This window comes from Alexandromys fortis, unplaced genomic scaffold (assembly GCF_014885135.2).
Source record: "Alexandromys fortis isolate MF-2015 unplaced genomic scaffold, M_Fortis_MF-2015_v1.1 scaffold_41, whole genome shotgun sequence".
Classification (NCBI taxonomy): Eukaryota; Metazoa; Chordata; class Mammalia; order Rodentia; family Cricetidae; genus Alexandromys; species Alexandromys fortis.
Genome location: NW_026067923.1, coordinates 5,272,634 through 5,289,400, shown reverse-complemented (window position 1 = coordinate 5,289,400; position 16,767 = coordinate 5,272,634). Strand labels below are relative to the sequence as shown.

At 43.6% G+C, this 16,767-nt stretch overlaps 1 protein-coding gene across 1 annotated transcript; it reads left to right on the top strand.

Annotated features, from left to right (window-relative positions):
- The first annotated feature begins 5,101 nt into the window (after positions 1-5,101).
- Positions 5,102-16,081, top strand: Tmem70 (transmembrane protein 70). Its single transcript, XM_050142062.1, has 3 exons — positions 5,102-5,406; positions 8,210-8,315; positions 14,707-16,081. Exons 1-3 carry the CDS (start codon positions 5,206-5,208, stop codon positions 15,159-15,161), a joined length of 762 nt encoding a protein of 253 aa, XP_049998019.1. The 5' UTR covers positions 5,102-5,205; the 3' UTR covers positions 15,162-16,081.
- The last annotated feature ends 686 nt before the right edge of the window (positions 16,082-16,767 follow it).

The window sequence follows — 16,767 nt, the reverse complement described above, 5'->3', positions numbered from 1 at the left end:
TTTTTTTGTTTGTTTTTCGAGACAGGGTTTCTCTGTGGCTTTGGAGCCTGTCCTGGAACTAGCTCTGTAGACCAGGCTGGTCTCGAACTCACAGAGATCCGCCTGCCTCTGCCTCCTGAGTGCTGGGATTAAAGGCGTGCACCACCATCACCTGGCTCCTGGATTAATTTTCAAAGGCTTTGGGAAAATAATAAGAATGTTATGGTAAACCGGGCGGTGGTGGCACATGCCAACAAGGTGGGTTACAGCCAAGAACTTTTACAGTGTGACTTTCCCAAAATAGGAAAAAAAAGAAAATCAACACCTGCTCTGTTCACTTTCTTGAGTTTTCTTAAGCTTTGTGCCTGTAGGAAATGTCTTGGGTTGGCTTTGGCTGAGACAGTATCAGAGGCTCTCAAAACAATCAGTATCACTAACCTAACTTGCTTTATACCACGAATTTTAAAGGTCTTTCTAAAAGCTTAAGCTCAAAGTTACTGGTAACTTTGCTATAGGTAAGACTTAAGACCCAGTGGGGCGGTGGTGCCATCCTTTAATCCCAGCACTAGGGAGGCAGAAGCAGGTGGATCTCTGTGAGTTCAAGGACAGCCTGGTCTACAAGAGTGAGTTCCAGGACAGGCTCCAAAGCTAGAGAGAAACCCTGTCTCGAAACAAAGCAAAACAAAAAGACTTATGACCCTAGCCTAAGTTGTTTGACAGAACTTTAACAAAAGTTGCTTTTGTTTTGTTCAGAGTGATCGTCTGATTAACACAGGGTCAGAACTCTCAGCTGTGAACCCCCAAATAGTCCACTCCCACATTTCAGCCAAATGGGAAACAAGTTTGATTTTTCTGGGGTGCAACTGCCTTCTATGTCAGGTTAAAGAGAGCAGCCTGAGTCCATCTCTCAGGCCCCCTTTATGAAGTAAAATCATGAGTAGTTGCAAAGCAGGTTTACAGAAGAGAGAATTGGGGCAAGAAGGAAATACAGAAATCTCTAAACTCCCCTGTGGTCACCGAGTGCTCAGGGAGGGCAAGGGGATTCTCAAAGAACAGACTTAAAGACAGCAACTTGATGTGGGAGTGTCATATATCAATCTGTTGATCTCATTGGTTAAGTAATAAACCAACTGCTTGGCCTCATAGCTTAGAACATAGATGGGAGGAGGAAACAGAATAGAATTCTGGGCGGAAGAGGAAGTGAGGTCAGACTCTGCGCTGCTTCCAGAGGGACCGGACAGCCGCCATGCTCTGCTCTCCCAGGCAGCTGCAACCCACGACGGACTTAGGCTAGAATCTTCCCAGTAAGCGCACCTTGGGGTGCTTACACACATCATTAGAAATGGGCTAGTCCAGGTGCGAGAATTAGCCTGTAAGGGCTAGAGTTCATGGGCCAAGCAGTTCTTAAATGAATACAGTTTGTGTGTTGTTATTTCGGGCATGAGCTAGCCAAGCGGCCGGGGTGTTGGGGACGCAGCCCCAACGCCGCTCCTATTTCAACAGCAACTCAGAGCCCGGTGGTGGTGGCGCATGCCTTTAATCCCAGCACTTGGGAGGCAGAGGCAGGCGGATCTCTGTGAGTTCGAGGCCAGCCTGGTCTACAAGAGCTAGTTCCAGGACAGGAACCAAAAAGCTACGGAGAAACCCTGTCTCAAAAAAAAAAAAAAAATTCAGCACAATGGCTCCTGCCTTCAAAGTAGCAGCTTCCTCAGGATCTTTAGGGACAAACCCTTAAATTATTTCTTAGGAAAAAAACAAGCAATTACTCATGCCCAGAAGCATTTCCATCCTGTTTTGTACCTTTCATCTTTATGATCCATACTGAATATGCCCACAAGTGCGTCCCTGTTTTTCTTCTTCTGAAAAATATTCGATATGTATGTATAAATGTTTTGTCTGTATTTACACCACATGCATTCCTGATTACCATGGCTGTCATAAGAAGGTATCAGACCCCTTGGAATTAGAATTGAGTTACAAATGATTGTGAACCACCATGTGGGTGCTGGGAATTGAACCCAGGTCCTTGGCAAGAACAGGGACTCTTAAATTGCTGAGCAATCTCTCCCATCTGGCTTCCCAAATAAGCCAAATAGCCAGCTTACATAGTCAGAAAGACTATGCAAGGGTGTCTGTAATGGTAAAAAACTAAATTGGCACCATTCCCCGAGGGGCGGCAGCAGGTGGTGGGTCACCAGGGGCTGGGGCAGGTGAGAGACAGAGACAGATAGCACCATGGTTTTCCAGATTTATTCAGGAACTATGCTCGATCTATTCCTAAGTCCTGGCAATAGGCATAAGTATCCTCTGCTTTGGGGAGGAAGGTACAGAGTGTTGATACAAAAGCAACTCTCATTTCAAAGGAGGTAAAAGATAATTTATTCTGGAGACAAATGAGTGACCACAGCCGGGGAACACAGATTTAGGTCACCCATGTTCCATGTTCCAATATGGAAGCAGTTTCATGAAGCTTTTATAATCAATATACGTTTCCACACTGATGGAACTGGAACTGTCAGGTAGGTTAAAACAAAGTGGGGGAAGCGTGCTAATTTTAGGCTTCAGGTGCCGTTTGACGATATCCTTAGTTTGTCAGCTGACTAGAAACCTAGGACCCTGTACATTCCAAATAAAACTCTGTGCTTTGTTCGTGTGTTCCAGATGAATTCATGAAGATGTCATCTGCAGAATGTCTGGTCCCAAGAAATCCCTTTGCCCAAAGTCTGGCATTTAGACAAAAAGCCAGCATCCCACCTGAACTTGGGAAAATAGTGTCTACCTGCGAAAAGGAACTCTTCCATTAACACATACTCATGGTGCCTATTAGCATATCAAGGTCTATTATACACGTCAAAGTTTTCCATTAGATTCCTCTCCTCCCAGGTACCTGTTTCCCTTAAATTACTGTGTACATCCCCCTCCCCACCACCCAATTGCCTTTCTCTGTTTCCCTGAGAGTCTGGGAAGTCTGGAATAAGTCTTTTCTTTTTATCCCCAGAGGGGCTATTTTAGTTTCTTTACTGCACCTATTTTTTAAAATTTATTTAACTTTATGTAGATTGGTGTAACGGTGTTAGATCTCCTGGACCTGGAGTTATAGACAGTTGTGAGCTGCTGGGAATCAAACCCGGGTTGTCTGGAAGAGCAGCCGGTGTTTTTAACTCCTGAGCCATCTCTCCAGCCCCTACTGCACCCATTTCATTCACTGGGTGCTCAAAACCTGGAAGAGGCATAAATGAGTGTGGTGGTTTGGAAGAAAAATGGCTCCCAAAGGGAGTGGTACTATTGGGAGGTGTGGCCTTGCTGTCGGGATTGGGCTTTGAGGTCTCTTTTGCTCAAGCTTCCCTCAGTGTGACTGTTAGTTAACTTTCTGTTGTCTGTAAGATGTAGCATTATCAACTCCAGCACCACATCTGCCTGCACACAGCCATGATTCCTCCCTGTCATGATAATGGACCAAACCTCTAAAACAAAACAAAACAAAAAAACAACTAATACAATGAGCCTCCCTCCAAGGGCTCGTCCTCTCTTAAATGAACCAAACTGCCAATTTTGCCCTCCTGGGTGCAGATCGCTTGCTCGGGCTGGATTCTGCCACCAGCCATATTTTGGCTCCAAATTCTGGAGTCCAACTCTTCAGCTTCTCTTCCCAGCACCTATTCTAACCATCTGACTCTCCTAAACTATTGTGTTAGTATCTCTTGGGCTCCTGAAGCACACCAAGCCTATCTGGGCATCTCTTCATACCAAGACACTTTCCTCTGCTTCCCTTTATCCAAAGCTTCTTCCTATCCAGCTGTTTTATCTTCTACCTGCTCTAACCACTCATCTCTCCTTGACTGCTGGGTGTTACCCCAGAACTTCTGGCTTTGTCTACTATTCCCATAAAGTCACACTGGTGTACCAGAAAGCTCCTCTCACCCACATTGAGCTCCAAACACAAGGACAAGGGACATCTTTCCTCTGGGATTTGGAACACTTCTCTTTGACAAATCTCAGTCTGCTTGGGGATGCCCTGGACTGAGAGTCTTGTTACCACACTTACCCTCCTCTATTTCCCCTGCCTAAGTCTCTATTCCCCTCCCCGCCTCCGTCTGGACTCTCCCAGATACCCCTGCCTCTGCGGATGCTCTCCCTCATCTACACGATAAACCTTCCCCTCCACCATACCAGGGTCAGTCGTGTTTCCTTTTCTTCTTTCTTTCTTTTTTGTTTTCATTCACAGAGGAGGACAATAAATGGACCTTAAGTGATCTGCTGAGGACCCCAGGTAAGTTGGATCTGGATTTGCAACTGTCCACAATCACTGAATGGTAGGCAAGCTGCATTCCCCACCCCTACACGATACCTCTTTAAAGAGCAAAGAACAAATGTGTGTATGGATGAAAATATCTGTCAAAAATTAAAAACTATATTACGTGAAAAAGTTCCATTTTCTCCCATCTCGGTGATTGAGCTAAATTATCATTCGTTTTGTTCATAGCATATGTAGTATTACATTCTTTTTGGGATGATAACTCTAGAATTATTTCTGATAGGTTAGAATCGCTTTCCCAAAACACTCCCTTCCACCCCCACAAAGACAGGGTTTCTCTATAAAATAGCATTGGCTGGCCGGGCGGTGTTGGTGCACGCCTTTAATCCCCAGCACTCGGGAGGCAGAGGCAGGCGGATCTCTGTGAGTTCGAGGCCAGCCTGCTCTACAGGAGCTAGTTCCATGACAGCCTCCGAAGCTACAGAGAAACCCTGTCTCGAAAAACAAAAACCAAAACCAAAACCAAACCAAACCAAACCAAAACAAAAAAACAGCACTGGCTGTCCTGGAACTGGCTTTGTAGACCAGGCCTCTAACTCACAAGAGATCTGCCTTCCTCTGCCTCCTGAGTGCCCGGATTAAAGGTGTGTGACACTAAGCCTGGCTTTCCATAATCACTTTTTAAGACCTAGAAAATGATTGCTAGGCTTCGGAGCTTTGTCTTTTTCACATGCCTCCCCACTCTGTGGCGGGGAGTTGGAACTCGACGATCCTTTGCTGCCCGGAACCCACTAGGTGGGGAAGGTTGCAGGCCGGCCGCATAGTATGCGCACGCGTGGGCACCAATCCGGCTGCGTGGTCAGCTTTAGGGGGCGGGGCCACGCCGCAGTAGTGGCGTCGGTCGCGAGAGTCGCGTTTTGGCGTCCTTGGCGGCAGCTGGAGCCTGGCCGCGCTCTCACCAAGCTCGCGCCATGTTGCTGTTGGCTCTGGGTGGCCGGTGGGCAGCGGGACTGCGGCCCGGCGGATGGAGGACTCCATGGTGTGCGGCCGCCGCGCTCCGAGGTTCCGGGGTCGCCTTGTGGCGTGCGACCTCCCGCGCCGAGCCCGCGCGACTGCTGAGCGGCGTACTCCTGCGGGGAGTCCAGCCTGGCCCGCGAGCCTGGGGAGCGCAGGTCGGCCGTCCAGGGGCCGGGGTGGAGGGTGCGCTGTGCGGTCTGGGGGGCTCCGGTGCGGAGGGAACCCTCCGTGTACGGGCCCCGGAGGAGCAGGCCTCGGCCTCGGGTCCCGCCGCGGCTGCAAAGGGAGAAAGTGATTGCTCTTTCCTAGACTGGTTCCAGTTTGCGTGGTTTGTGATAACAACGCTGAGTTTGGTTTCTTCTTTTGTGCGAAGTCAAGGCGTCTCTGTTGCCGCAGCTAGCCTGCCTTCTCTAATTGGACCAGGTTGACCTCGAACTCCCAAAGACCTTCCTACCTCTGATTCTCTAGTGCTAGGATTTGAAGCGTGCACCATCAAGCTCGGAGTAGTTTCTTACCCTAAAGCTGAAGGTCAGAAAGGTTGATTTGCTAAGAAATTAATGCAGCACCTGGAGATGAACGCGAACGAACTCGTATAACCTCGTTCAGAGTTCTATGTTTGTCTTATGTTTTTAGGAATTTCTTTGATTATTGAGAGAAATGTGGGGTATGAATGTTATCTTTCCATTTTAATATGAACAAGCTACGTAAGTCTACATTCTAAAATATAAGAATTAAACAATACCGGGGAAGGGGGTGCACGGCAGAGGCAGGAGGATCTCTGTGACTACAAGGCCAGTCTGGTTTGCAGAGCTAGTTCCAGGACAGCTAAACAGAGAAACCACATCGCACATCAAACAAACAAAAACAGTCCCAAAACATAATAGTAGTAATAAGCTTTGAAGAAATGCCTAAAGTTGAAATTGGATTATTTGGTTTTGGTTTTTTTGGAGCAGGGTTTCGATATGTAACCTTCGCTGTTTTGGAACATGTAGATCAGCCTGGCACTGGCTTCAAACTCCTCCTGTCTCTGCCTCCTGAGTGCAGGGATTAAAGGCATATGCCACCATCCTGGGCAGATACTAGCTAGAGTCTTAGCTAAATTTCAACACACGGAAGTTAGGTGTGCTTTTTACATTTTTAACTATGAGCAATGTGAAATTCATTTTGTTGTTGTTTAGTTTTTCGAGACAGGGTTTCTCTGTAGCTTTGGAGCCTGTCCTGGAACTAGCTCATGTAGACCAGGCTGGCCTCGAACTCACAGAGATCTGCCTGCCTCTATCTCCCAAGTGCTGAGATTAAAGGGATGCACTACTACTTCCTGCATGAATTGCATTTTTATTTATTTATTATGTATACAATGGTCTGCATGCATGTGTCTCTGCAGACAGAAGTTGGCACCAGATCTTATTACTGGTGGTTGTGAGCCACCATATGGTTGCTGGGAATTGAACTCAGGACCTCTGGAACAGCAGTCAATGCTCTTAACCATCTCGAACCCTGAAATGCATTTTTAGATATTCATTTTCATTCACATATTTGGTAAACTGCTAGCATAAACTTCATGTAGCTTTCAAGCAATGTTTTCTTTTTCTGAGATAAAAGGTTTGGGAATGGTGGCACACTTATAATCCAGTGGTAGCTCAGGAGGCCGAGATCAGGGATCAGCGTGGGCTACATTGTGAGCTGGAGGATTACATCTTGGCGACCTTTATCTTCAAAACAAAAAATGAGGTATAAGATATTTACAAGGCTTTTAGGGAAACAGTCTTTTTTTTTTAAATGCTAGTTATAATGTTAGTAGTTCATAGGTACAGACTTTAAAGCCATAGGGTTGGCAGGACGGCCTAACCTGTGTGAAGGCTCTTGCTTTCATGACTGTAGTTTGATTTCTGGACATGGATGTGCTCATACATGTACACACCCACCAAAACACAAAGCAACCTCAATATACAGTGTTTTGCTAAGATCATTGCATTAAAACTAATTTTAGAAATTATTTGTGCATGTTTAGTATATGTTTAAGTACACACGTGAAGGTCAACATTAGGTTTCTTTTCCTTTTTGTTTTTTGAGACAGGGTTTCTCTTTTATATAGTCCCAGCTATCCTGGAACTGTAGACCAGACTCACCTGGAACTTGGAGATCCACTTGCCTCTGCCTCCACTACCTGACTGGGTGTCTTTTCTGTTGCTTTGAACCTTATTTTAAGATTTTTTTTCCTGTTTATGTATGAGTATTTTGTCTTCATGTATGTCTGTCCACCATATGCATGCAGTGCCCATGGAGGCCAGGAGAGGGTCTTAGATCCCATGGGCTTGAGTTACGGAAGGTTGTAAGCAGTCATGTGGATGGAGGGACTCAACCCTGATCCTCTAGAAGAGCACTAACTAAGCCCTTTTAAGCACTGAGCCTCTCCATCTCTCAACCTGATTTTTTAAAAAATTTATTTGTCATGTATACAGTGTTCTGTCTGTATGTATGCCTGCCACCAGAAGAGGGCACCAGATCTCATTATAGATGGTTGTGAGCCACCATGTGTTAGCTGGGAATTGAACTCAGGACCTCTAGAAGATCAGTCAGTGCTCTTAACCTCTGAGCCACCTTTCCAGACCTCTCAACCTTATTTTTAAGAGATAAGGTGTTGCCGCACGCCTTTAATCCCAGCACTCGGGAGGGAGGCAGAGGCAGGCTGATCTCTGTGAGTTCGAGGCCAGCCTGGTTTACAAGAGCTAGTTCCAGGACAGGAACCAAAAGCTACGGAGAAACCCTGTCTCGAAAAATCCAAAAAAAAAAAAAAAAAAAAAGAGAGAGAGAGAGAGAGAGAGATAAGGTGTCTCTGAAGTTATCTGAGAATTCTTTATGTCACATTGTAACAAATTCTCTTCATATATATATATGAAGCTTTGATAACTAAAAATTTCAAAAAGCCAGTTAGTCAATTGTTTCTTGTTTCAATAGATACCCGTTTTTTGGGAGCGATGTGTTCGATGTGCACACACACAGTTTGATAAACCAGAAGATGAAAGGCTGATTTATACTGGGAACCTGGCCCGCACAGTATTTGGTAAGTATTTCTCTCTTCCCTTGTCCTGCCTTCAAACCCTCTTGTGTATTCCTTCTCACTCTCTTTCAATTTTATGGCCTCTTCTCTTCACCAATTGCGCGCGCGCGCGCGCGCGCGCGCGTGCGTGCGTGCGTGCGTGCGTGTGTGTGTGTGTGTGTGTGTGTGTGTATTCCTAACTATAACCTGCTGAGTCTGTACAGCATTACTCGTTTGTGTTTTCAGGGCTGATGTTTTGCACTGGAAAACCAGTTGGTGTGCTCTTCCACCTCTCTCACACCCAGCTTTACTTAGTTGCCTAGAGTTCTTGTGTGCGGTTGAGGCCATCTGGGCTTGTCCTACCTAGTAAATCTTTTTAGCATATGTTACCTATGTTCTTAGCATCACTGAATTATTATAACACATAAGGAAAATTGTTTTTTCTTTGAAGCCCATTGAGACAACGTAGAGGTTGATACTTTCCCGTTTAGGAGTTTTAAAGATGTTTAAAGATTGAATTGTGGTTTTGTGATCTTTCCCTTAAGTCACTTATCTTAGAAGATGTAAGGGAAAAATAAAAATATGTAAGTAGTCTAAAAAGAGTGGGAGGATATTGTTATGGTTTGGCTTAAGTATCCTCACAAGCTCATGCATTTAATGTAGTCTCACTTCCCCAGCTGGTAGCACTGTTTAGAGAGTTCTGAAACTTTAGGAGAGTTGTCTTCCTCTGGAAGTAAGTCACTGGGTGTGGGTTCTTGGAGGGAAGATCTTGTTCCTGGCTCTTTCTTGTCCTCTCTCTGCTTTCAATTTGTCATGAAGGTCTTCCACTATCTAATAATACACTTGTAGGCATGATGTTGCCCAAGTACATAGGTCTAAGTAACTGTGGGCTAAAATCTCAGAAATTATGAGTCATAGTTACTTTTCCTTTTTTAATTATTTTTTATTTTGTGTGTTTTGGTGTTTTGCCTGTATGCATGTCTGTGTGAGGGTATCGGGACCCCGGAACAAGATTTACAGACAGTTGTTAGTTGCCAGGTGGTTGCTGACAATTGAACCCGGGTCCTCTGGAAGAGCAGTCAGTTCTCTTAACCACTGAGCCATCCCTGCAGTCCCCACCTTTTCCTTTTTTTAAGTTGCTTTTCTCCAGTATTTGGTCACAATACAAAAACTGTGACTAGGGGGGCTGGAGAGATGGCTCAGTGGTTAAGAGCATTGCCTGCTCTTCCAAAGGTCCTGAGTTCAATTCCCAGCCACCACATGGTGGCTCACAACCATCTGTAATAAGGTCTGGTGCCCTCTTCTGGCCTGCAGGCATACACACAGATAGACTATTGTATACATAACAAGTAAATAAATAGAAAAAAAAAAACCTGTGACTAAAAGCCTGGTAGCACCTCTGTTTTGTTGTTTTTTTCAGACAGGATCTCTCTTTGTAGTCCTGACTGTCCTGTGCACCTAGCCTTCTCATAATGCCTCTTCAGAATGGTTGCTCAAACTGGATGCCCTGATGCACACCTTTAATCCCAGCACTTGAGAGGCAGAGGCAGGTGCATCTCTGTGAGTTCTAATGCAGCCTGGTCTGCAGAGTGTGTTCTAGGGCAGCAAGGACTACACAGAGAGATCCTGTCTTGAAAAACAAAAACAAAAAAAGTACAATTGTAGGTTGTAGAGGAAAGTTATTGCCTGAGCCTTTCAATGCTATGGATAGTAGAACGTCGCTGTGTCAGAGGTCAGTGCTGCTTTCTACGTGGGAACGCAGGGAGAAACACTGAGGTAGTGCTGTGGTTCTGGGACTTCCTAACTGCCACGTGGGCAGCCTCCAGAAGGCTCTTCTTTAGTTAATGTTAATTCAGCCCCAGTTAATTACAGATACGATACTGACTGTGTCTTAGGGATAAAACTCGAAGGTAATGCAGACTCTTACAGCCAGTAGGAAAGAAAAGTGAATATGCCATACGATCAGCCGTATTTGCAATGCTATGATTAGGTATGAGTTCAGGCTGCGGAGAGAAAGAACAGAGTGGTTGCATCAAGATGAGTGCAGTCTGTGAAGATGTGGAAGGAGCACATATGTCGCAGGTGCAGAAGTCCTCAGTACAAGCAGAGGCAGAAAGGTTGTCTAGATCTAGACTTAATGGAGAGATGAGCTTCTGGGCATGTCTGTGAGAGATGGCCTAGGTTAGTGGAGCTGGAACTATCCACCTTCAATGTGGGTTTGCCATTCCACATGTGGGACCCTAGGCTGAGTAAAGAAGAGAAAGCTCTTATGACTGGATGCAGTGTACCTGGTCACATCAAGTTCCTGCTGCCATGCCTTCTTATCTAATAGTTTCTTTTTTAAACATGGAAACAATAGAAGTAAATATATTTTCTTACAGTTCTGGAGGCTAAAAATGTAAAAGTGGGGTATGCACTGGGCCATGCCATGGTGATGGCTCAAGGAAGTCTTACCCCATCTAGCCCCTGGTGGCTCCTGGTAGTCCTTAGCATTCTTGGCTTGTAGCTTGCCCCTCCCTGTGACTGCTGCTTGCTGTTCCTATGGCAGCCTCTGGGAATCTCTGATTTTTTCCACCCTTATAAGGGCACCTCATTAGATTTAGAGCCCACCTCAATCCAGCATGATCTCATCTTGTTCTTTAGATCTGCAAAGATCTTATTTCCAAATAAGGACACATTATGAAGTTCTAGTTAGGCATCAGTTTTACTGCAGTGTAACAAAAGTAATAGGGAGAAAAGATACTTCAGAAGATTGGAGGAGTTACATAGGAGGCACCATGGTCCTCATTTATTCCCTGCATACTGATGCCATAGCAACCACCTGTGGGAAGAGGAAAGGAACTATTTTTAAATTACTGACAATATAATTAAGCTTTCAGCCAATAGCACTATATTAGTGGCTGCTTAGTTCCAGCTTTATGAACAGTTGTCAGACTTTTGCTTTTGTCAGTTTGGGAGCAAAACAGTAACATTAATTTTAACTACATGGATCTTATGAATAAGATTTTTGTACCAATTTATTTAAATTTATTTAAAGGGCCATTCACATATTTGTCCTTAAAGTGTCAAGCTTTTTGGTTTTCTCATTCCACAAACATTTTATATATTGCGGATACTAATCCTTCTGATATAAATTCAGAATATTGTCATGGACAGGATGTGGCTCAGAATGAGTTCCAACTTGATAGGTAAAGTTGGCTAGCCTTGAACTGATCTCTTTCCACCTCAAATATTGAGTTACTGGTGTGTGTGGCTACATTGTTTTCCTTTTCTTGATTTTTTAAAAAATTGTAGTCAGATTGTCAGTCTTTTGACCCTGGCTGTTTCTGGAACTTAAAAAAAAAGGTTGATTTTAATTACTTTTTAAATATGTGTTTGTGAATGTGTCTTTATGGGAGCATGCCACATGTGTACAAATGTCCTCAGAGACTGGAGATGTTGGCTCCATTGGGAGCTACTGGAAGTGGGTGCTGGGAACTGAACTGTGAAAGAACAGTACTGGCTCTTTCATGTTGTGTCATCATGTCCAGCTCTGTCCATTCCAGATTACAAAGGACTTCATGGATACCTCCATGTTTTCCCCACATTTAAATCTCTGACCTTTTTGGATTTTTCATGGTTTATGGTATAATGGATGGATTGAAGTTTATCATTTTCTTTTTAAATTTGTGTGTGTGTGTGTGTGTATCTATGTATGTATGTATGAAACATGGCACATGTGTGGAGGTCAAAGAACATTCTAGCCGGATGTGGTGATGCTCTTATTCAATCTCAGCATTCAGGAGGCAGAGACAGGCAGATCTATGTGAGTTCGTGGCCAGTCTAGTCTACAGAGTGAATTGTAAAACTGCAGAGCTACACAAAAACCCTGTCTCAAAAAACGAAAACAACAACATTGACTCTATGGAGTCAGTTGGGGTTTCTCCGTAGCTTTTGGAGTCTGTCCTGGAACTAGCTCTTGTAGACCAGGCTGGCCTCAAACTCACAGAGATCTGCCTGCCTCTGCCTCCCAAGTGCTGGGATTAAAGGCGTGTGCCACGCCCCCACTGCCTGGCTTCTCCAGTTTTTATGTGGGTTCTGGGCATTGGAATTAGGGTGTCAGGCTTCTGAGTTGTCATGCTAGCCCCGGATTTTTCACCATTTTTCTAAATACAGTTTTTATAAACCTAACATCACTTACTAAAAAGTTAATCTTTTTGCCTACTGATTTGTTTGTTTGTTTTTCAAGACATGGTTTCTCTGTGTAGCCCTGACTGTCCTGGAACTGGCTTTATAGATCAGCCTGGCCTTAAACTCACAGAGACCCAACTGCCTTTGCCTCCCACATGCTGAGATTAAGAGGTGTGCGCCACCACCACCACCACCACCTCACCTACTGATTTTAGATTATGTCTTTATTCTGTATTAAATTTCAACATATATTTCAATGTATTTTTTTTCTATTTTGCTCTGTTTATTTGTCTCTTTTTGTGTGTGTCTTTTTGTATACACCAGTCTCTTTTTTTTTTTTTTTTGGATGGGGAGAAGGTGCCACACTATTTTATATAGTTTTAGATTTTAAATTTGAGATTAACCCTTATCTCTTTGCCATCTTTTCCCCAAATGTACTTTATGATCAACTTTTTAGATTCTCAACTTGTATATTTTCTAAATAGATGGTATTTAAATTATTTTGTTTTTGTTTTTTGAAACAGTTTTAATGTGTAGCTAAGGCTGAACTTGAACTCACAGTCTTCTTGCCTCAGCCTCATTCATGAAGGGTCAGGTTACTTGGGTTTGAATCCCAGCCCAACTACTTCGTAATTAGCTGTGTGGCATTGTACATTGCTTTATCCTGTCCTCATGTGTGGGTGTGGGGAATGTCTGTGTATGACAGAGGTTGTTTTCAGGTATTTTCCTCCATTGCTCTTGTTCTAGTTTCACTCTCTTGCTGTTATACGATACTCTGACCAAAAGCAAAATGTCAGCTTCCAGGTTGTACTCCATTGCTGAGGGAAGTCAGGGCAGGAGCTCAAGCAGGAACTTGAAGCAGAAACTTTGGAAGAATGCAGCTACTGACTCACTTACAGGCTAAGCTAGGTTTCTTTTGCAATGCAGGACCACCTGCCCTGAGAATGGTGCTAATAAAGACAGTCCTTTAGACATGCCTACAGGCCAGTCTGATCTGGACAGCCTCAACTGAGATTCCCTTCTCAAGTGACTAGGCTATGCCAAATTGGTGGTTAAAACTAATTACAGCAAATCTCTACCTTAGTTTTTGAGACAATCTTTCATTGAACTTGGAGATTTTTGGTTTTGATTTTCAAGATAGGGTTTCCTCTGTGCAGCTCTGGCTGTTCTGACTGACCTCAAGAGATCCCCCTTCCTCTGCCTCCTGAGTGCTGGGCTTAAAGGCAGCATGTGCTATCATGCCCAGCTTGGAAATCACCGTTTTGGTTAAACTGGCTGGCTAACAAGCCATGGGAATCTGCCTGTCGTCACTTCCCCAACTGTTGAATTTCAGATGTGTGCTGCCATGCTCAGCATTTATGTGGGTGCTGGAGAGCTGAGCTCAGCTTCTCATGCTTGTACAGCATGATCTCTCCAGCCTGTACCTTAGGCTGGCCTGTACCTCTCTCTATCCCAGGCTCGATCTTCCAACCCTTGCCTCTTAAGTACTGGGATTATAGATATGAGCCACTCAGCTTCAGTTTTTCCTCATTGTTCAAGATTTGGCAGTGCTGGGGACCAGCCTAGGGCAGCAAGCATGTTAAGCAGATACACTCCATAGAGCGAATTCTATTCACTTTCCCTCTCTTTGGCTTTTTCAGAAGCAGTTTTACCATGTCATGTCAAAATTGTGATCCTCCTGCCTCACCCAGTTCTCATTTTTTAAATGGAGCAATGATAACAATTATACACCTCTCCTTGAGCTTTTATATATATTTTACGAATAGAATAAGTGAATTGCTTGAGACGGAAGGCAGAGGCCCTGACACATAATAAGCACTTCATTGTGTTTGTTGTTGATGGTGGGCTTATGATTATTGTATTAGTTTTGTCATCACTGTGACCTAATATTCAAGAAAACTACTTCATGGAGGAAAGATACGTTTTGACTCACAGTTTTAGAAGGTTTGGTCATGGTTGCTTGGCCCCATGCCCTTGCACAGAACATCAGGGTTGTATGCGTATATGACAGGAGCTTTCTTACTTCATAGCATAGGAAAAAGAGGTGGGGCCGACCTCAGTGCAACAGCCAAGGTCTACCTCCTAAAGTTTTAAATTTTCCCAAAATTGTGCTTCCATCTAGGGACCGAGTGTGCAGCACATGAAACTAGGGGATCTTTTTGCATTCAAATTGTAACAGTGGTATAGGAAGTGGTATAGATTGATTTATAAAACTTAGTTATTAATTGTTTTTTTTTCTCTTTAGGTGTGAAATGTTTCTCTTATTCTACAAGTGTGATCAGCCTTGCATCTTTACCATATTTTTTTTCACAAAGTGTGACGTTTGAAAGTCTGCCTCTGCAAATCTTATTTTATGGAGTCATGGGAATCTTCACAGTGATCACGCCTATGCTGCTTCACTTCGTTACAAAAGGCTATGTCATTCGGTTGTACCACGAAGCCACAAGTGACACTTACAAAGCCATCACTTACAATGCTGTGCTTTCGGAAACCAGCACGGTGTTTCATCAAAATGACGTGAAGATTCCAGAGAGCACACATCTATTTACCACCTTTTATGCAAAAACAAAGTCACTGTTAGTTAATCCATTGCTCTTCCCAAACCCTGATGACTTTAACCATCTAATGGGTTATGACAAACCATTCACTTTTGATATGGAAGAAGTCAGTGAAAAGAAACTGCGTGAGGATGAAAAATGAACCTATTTGGTTTTGTGTACATGCCATGTATATTTCAGTGTGTAATAAGATTGCCTACATTGTGTTATTGTTAGTGAATGGTTGTTTTTAAAAAAAATACAGTTTAAAGCCTGAAGACAGTGCAGTTAATATAGTGTTTGCCTTACATGAGGCCCTGGGTTTGACCCTCATCATATAAGTAGGTATGCTTGTATACACCAGTAACCCTAGCACTTGGAAAATGGAAGTAGGAAGACCAGAAATTTGGGATCATCCTTGGCGATTCTAGTAGGTTTGAGTCAGCCTGTACTGTGTAAGACCCTGTCTTAAAACAGTGTTGATCTGGGTGGTGCACGCCTTAAATCCCAGCACTCCAGCGGCAGAGGTAGGTGGATGTCTCTGAGTTTGAGGCCGGCCTGATCTAATAATTGAGTTCCAGGACAGCCAGAGCTGTTAACACAGAGAAACCCTATCTTAAAAAAACCAAAACAACAACAAAAAACCCACCAAAGATCTCAAAAGTTGAAACTATCAAGCAGAATTTCTGATTAATTTTCAGATAATGATGTTCCCATGTAATAAAATACATTTAAGAACAAATTGTTTCTGTTAAAAAATGCGGATAATCAGCCAGTTGGTGCACGCCTTTAATCCCAGCACTCAGGCGGCAGAGGCTGGTGGATCTCTGAGCTCAAGACCAGCCTGCGTGAGTTCCAGTATAGCCAGGGCTGTTACACATAAAAACCTTGTCTTGAATAACAGAACAAATATGTGGATAATCGTGTATTTTACTATGTGTATGGCTACATGTATTTATGTTTTTAGACAGAGTCTCACTATGTAAGATTGGATGCCTGGAGCTTGCTGTGCAGACCAGTCTGGCCTTGAATTCAAAGAGATCTCTGTCTCCTGCATGCTAAGATTAAAGGTGTGTCATACCACACCAGGGCCATGTGTGGGTAATATAAGAGTGGGTGTCTATAAGCAGAAGATTGGATATCACAAATAAGAGTTGGGTTTTTCTAAGTGTATAAACATACTTTTCCTACTTAATAACACTTTGTAAAGTTCATAAATTATAAAAAAGAATTTGTTGTGTCTTTTGGTTTAGAATATGGGTTGCTGCCTAAATCCTCTGATGTGGTGGCCCCAAATAAGAATGCATATACAGCCAGGTTTGCTTAGTTGTTCTGTGCCCCCATGATGACAGGCAAATCATTGGTACTAATATGTACATGCTAACTCCTATAAAATAACCAGCTATGTTAGCTTCATGGAGAATTCACATTTTCAGATTTTTACATGCCTGCAATCTTAGCATTTAAGAAGTAAACATCATTCAAAACAGAGATTTAGAAATCCAAAGATTTTCACTAAAACCAGGAGGTCCATTTTCCACACTTCTATCAACATAGTACTTGAAGTCTCAGCTATAAAAATGAGATGAGTGAAAGAAATAAAATATAAATAAGAAGCCGGGCGGTGGTGGCACACGCCTTTAATCCCAGCACTCGGGAGGCAGAGGCAGGCGGATCTCTGTGAGTTCGAGGCCAGCCTGGTCTACAGAGCTAGTTCCAGGACAGGCTCCAAAGCTACAGAGAAACTCTGTCTCAAAAAACCAAAAAAA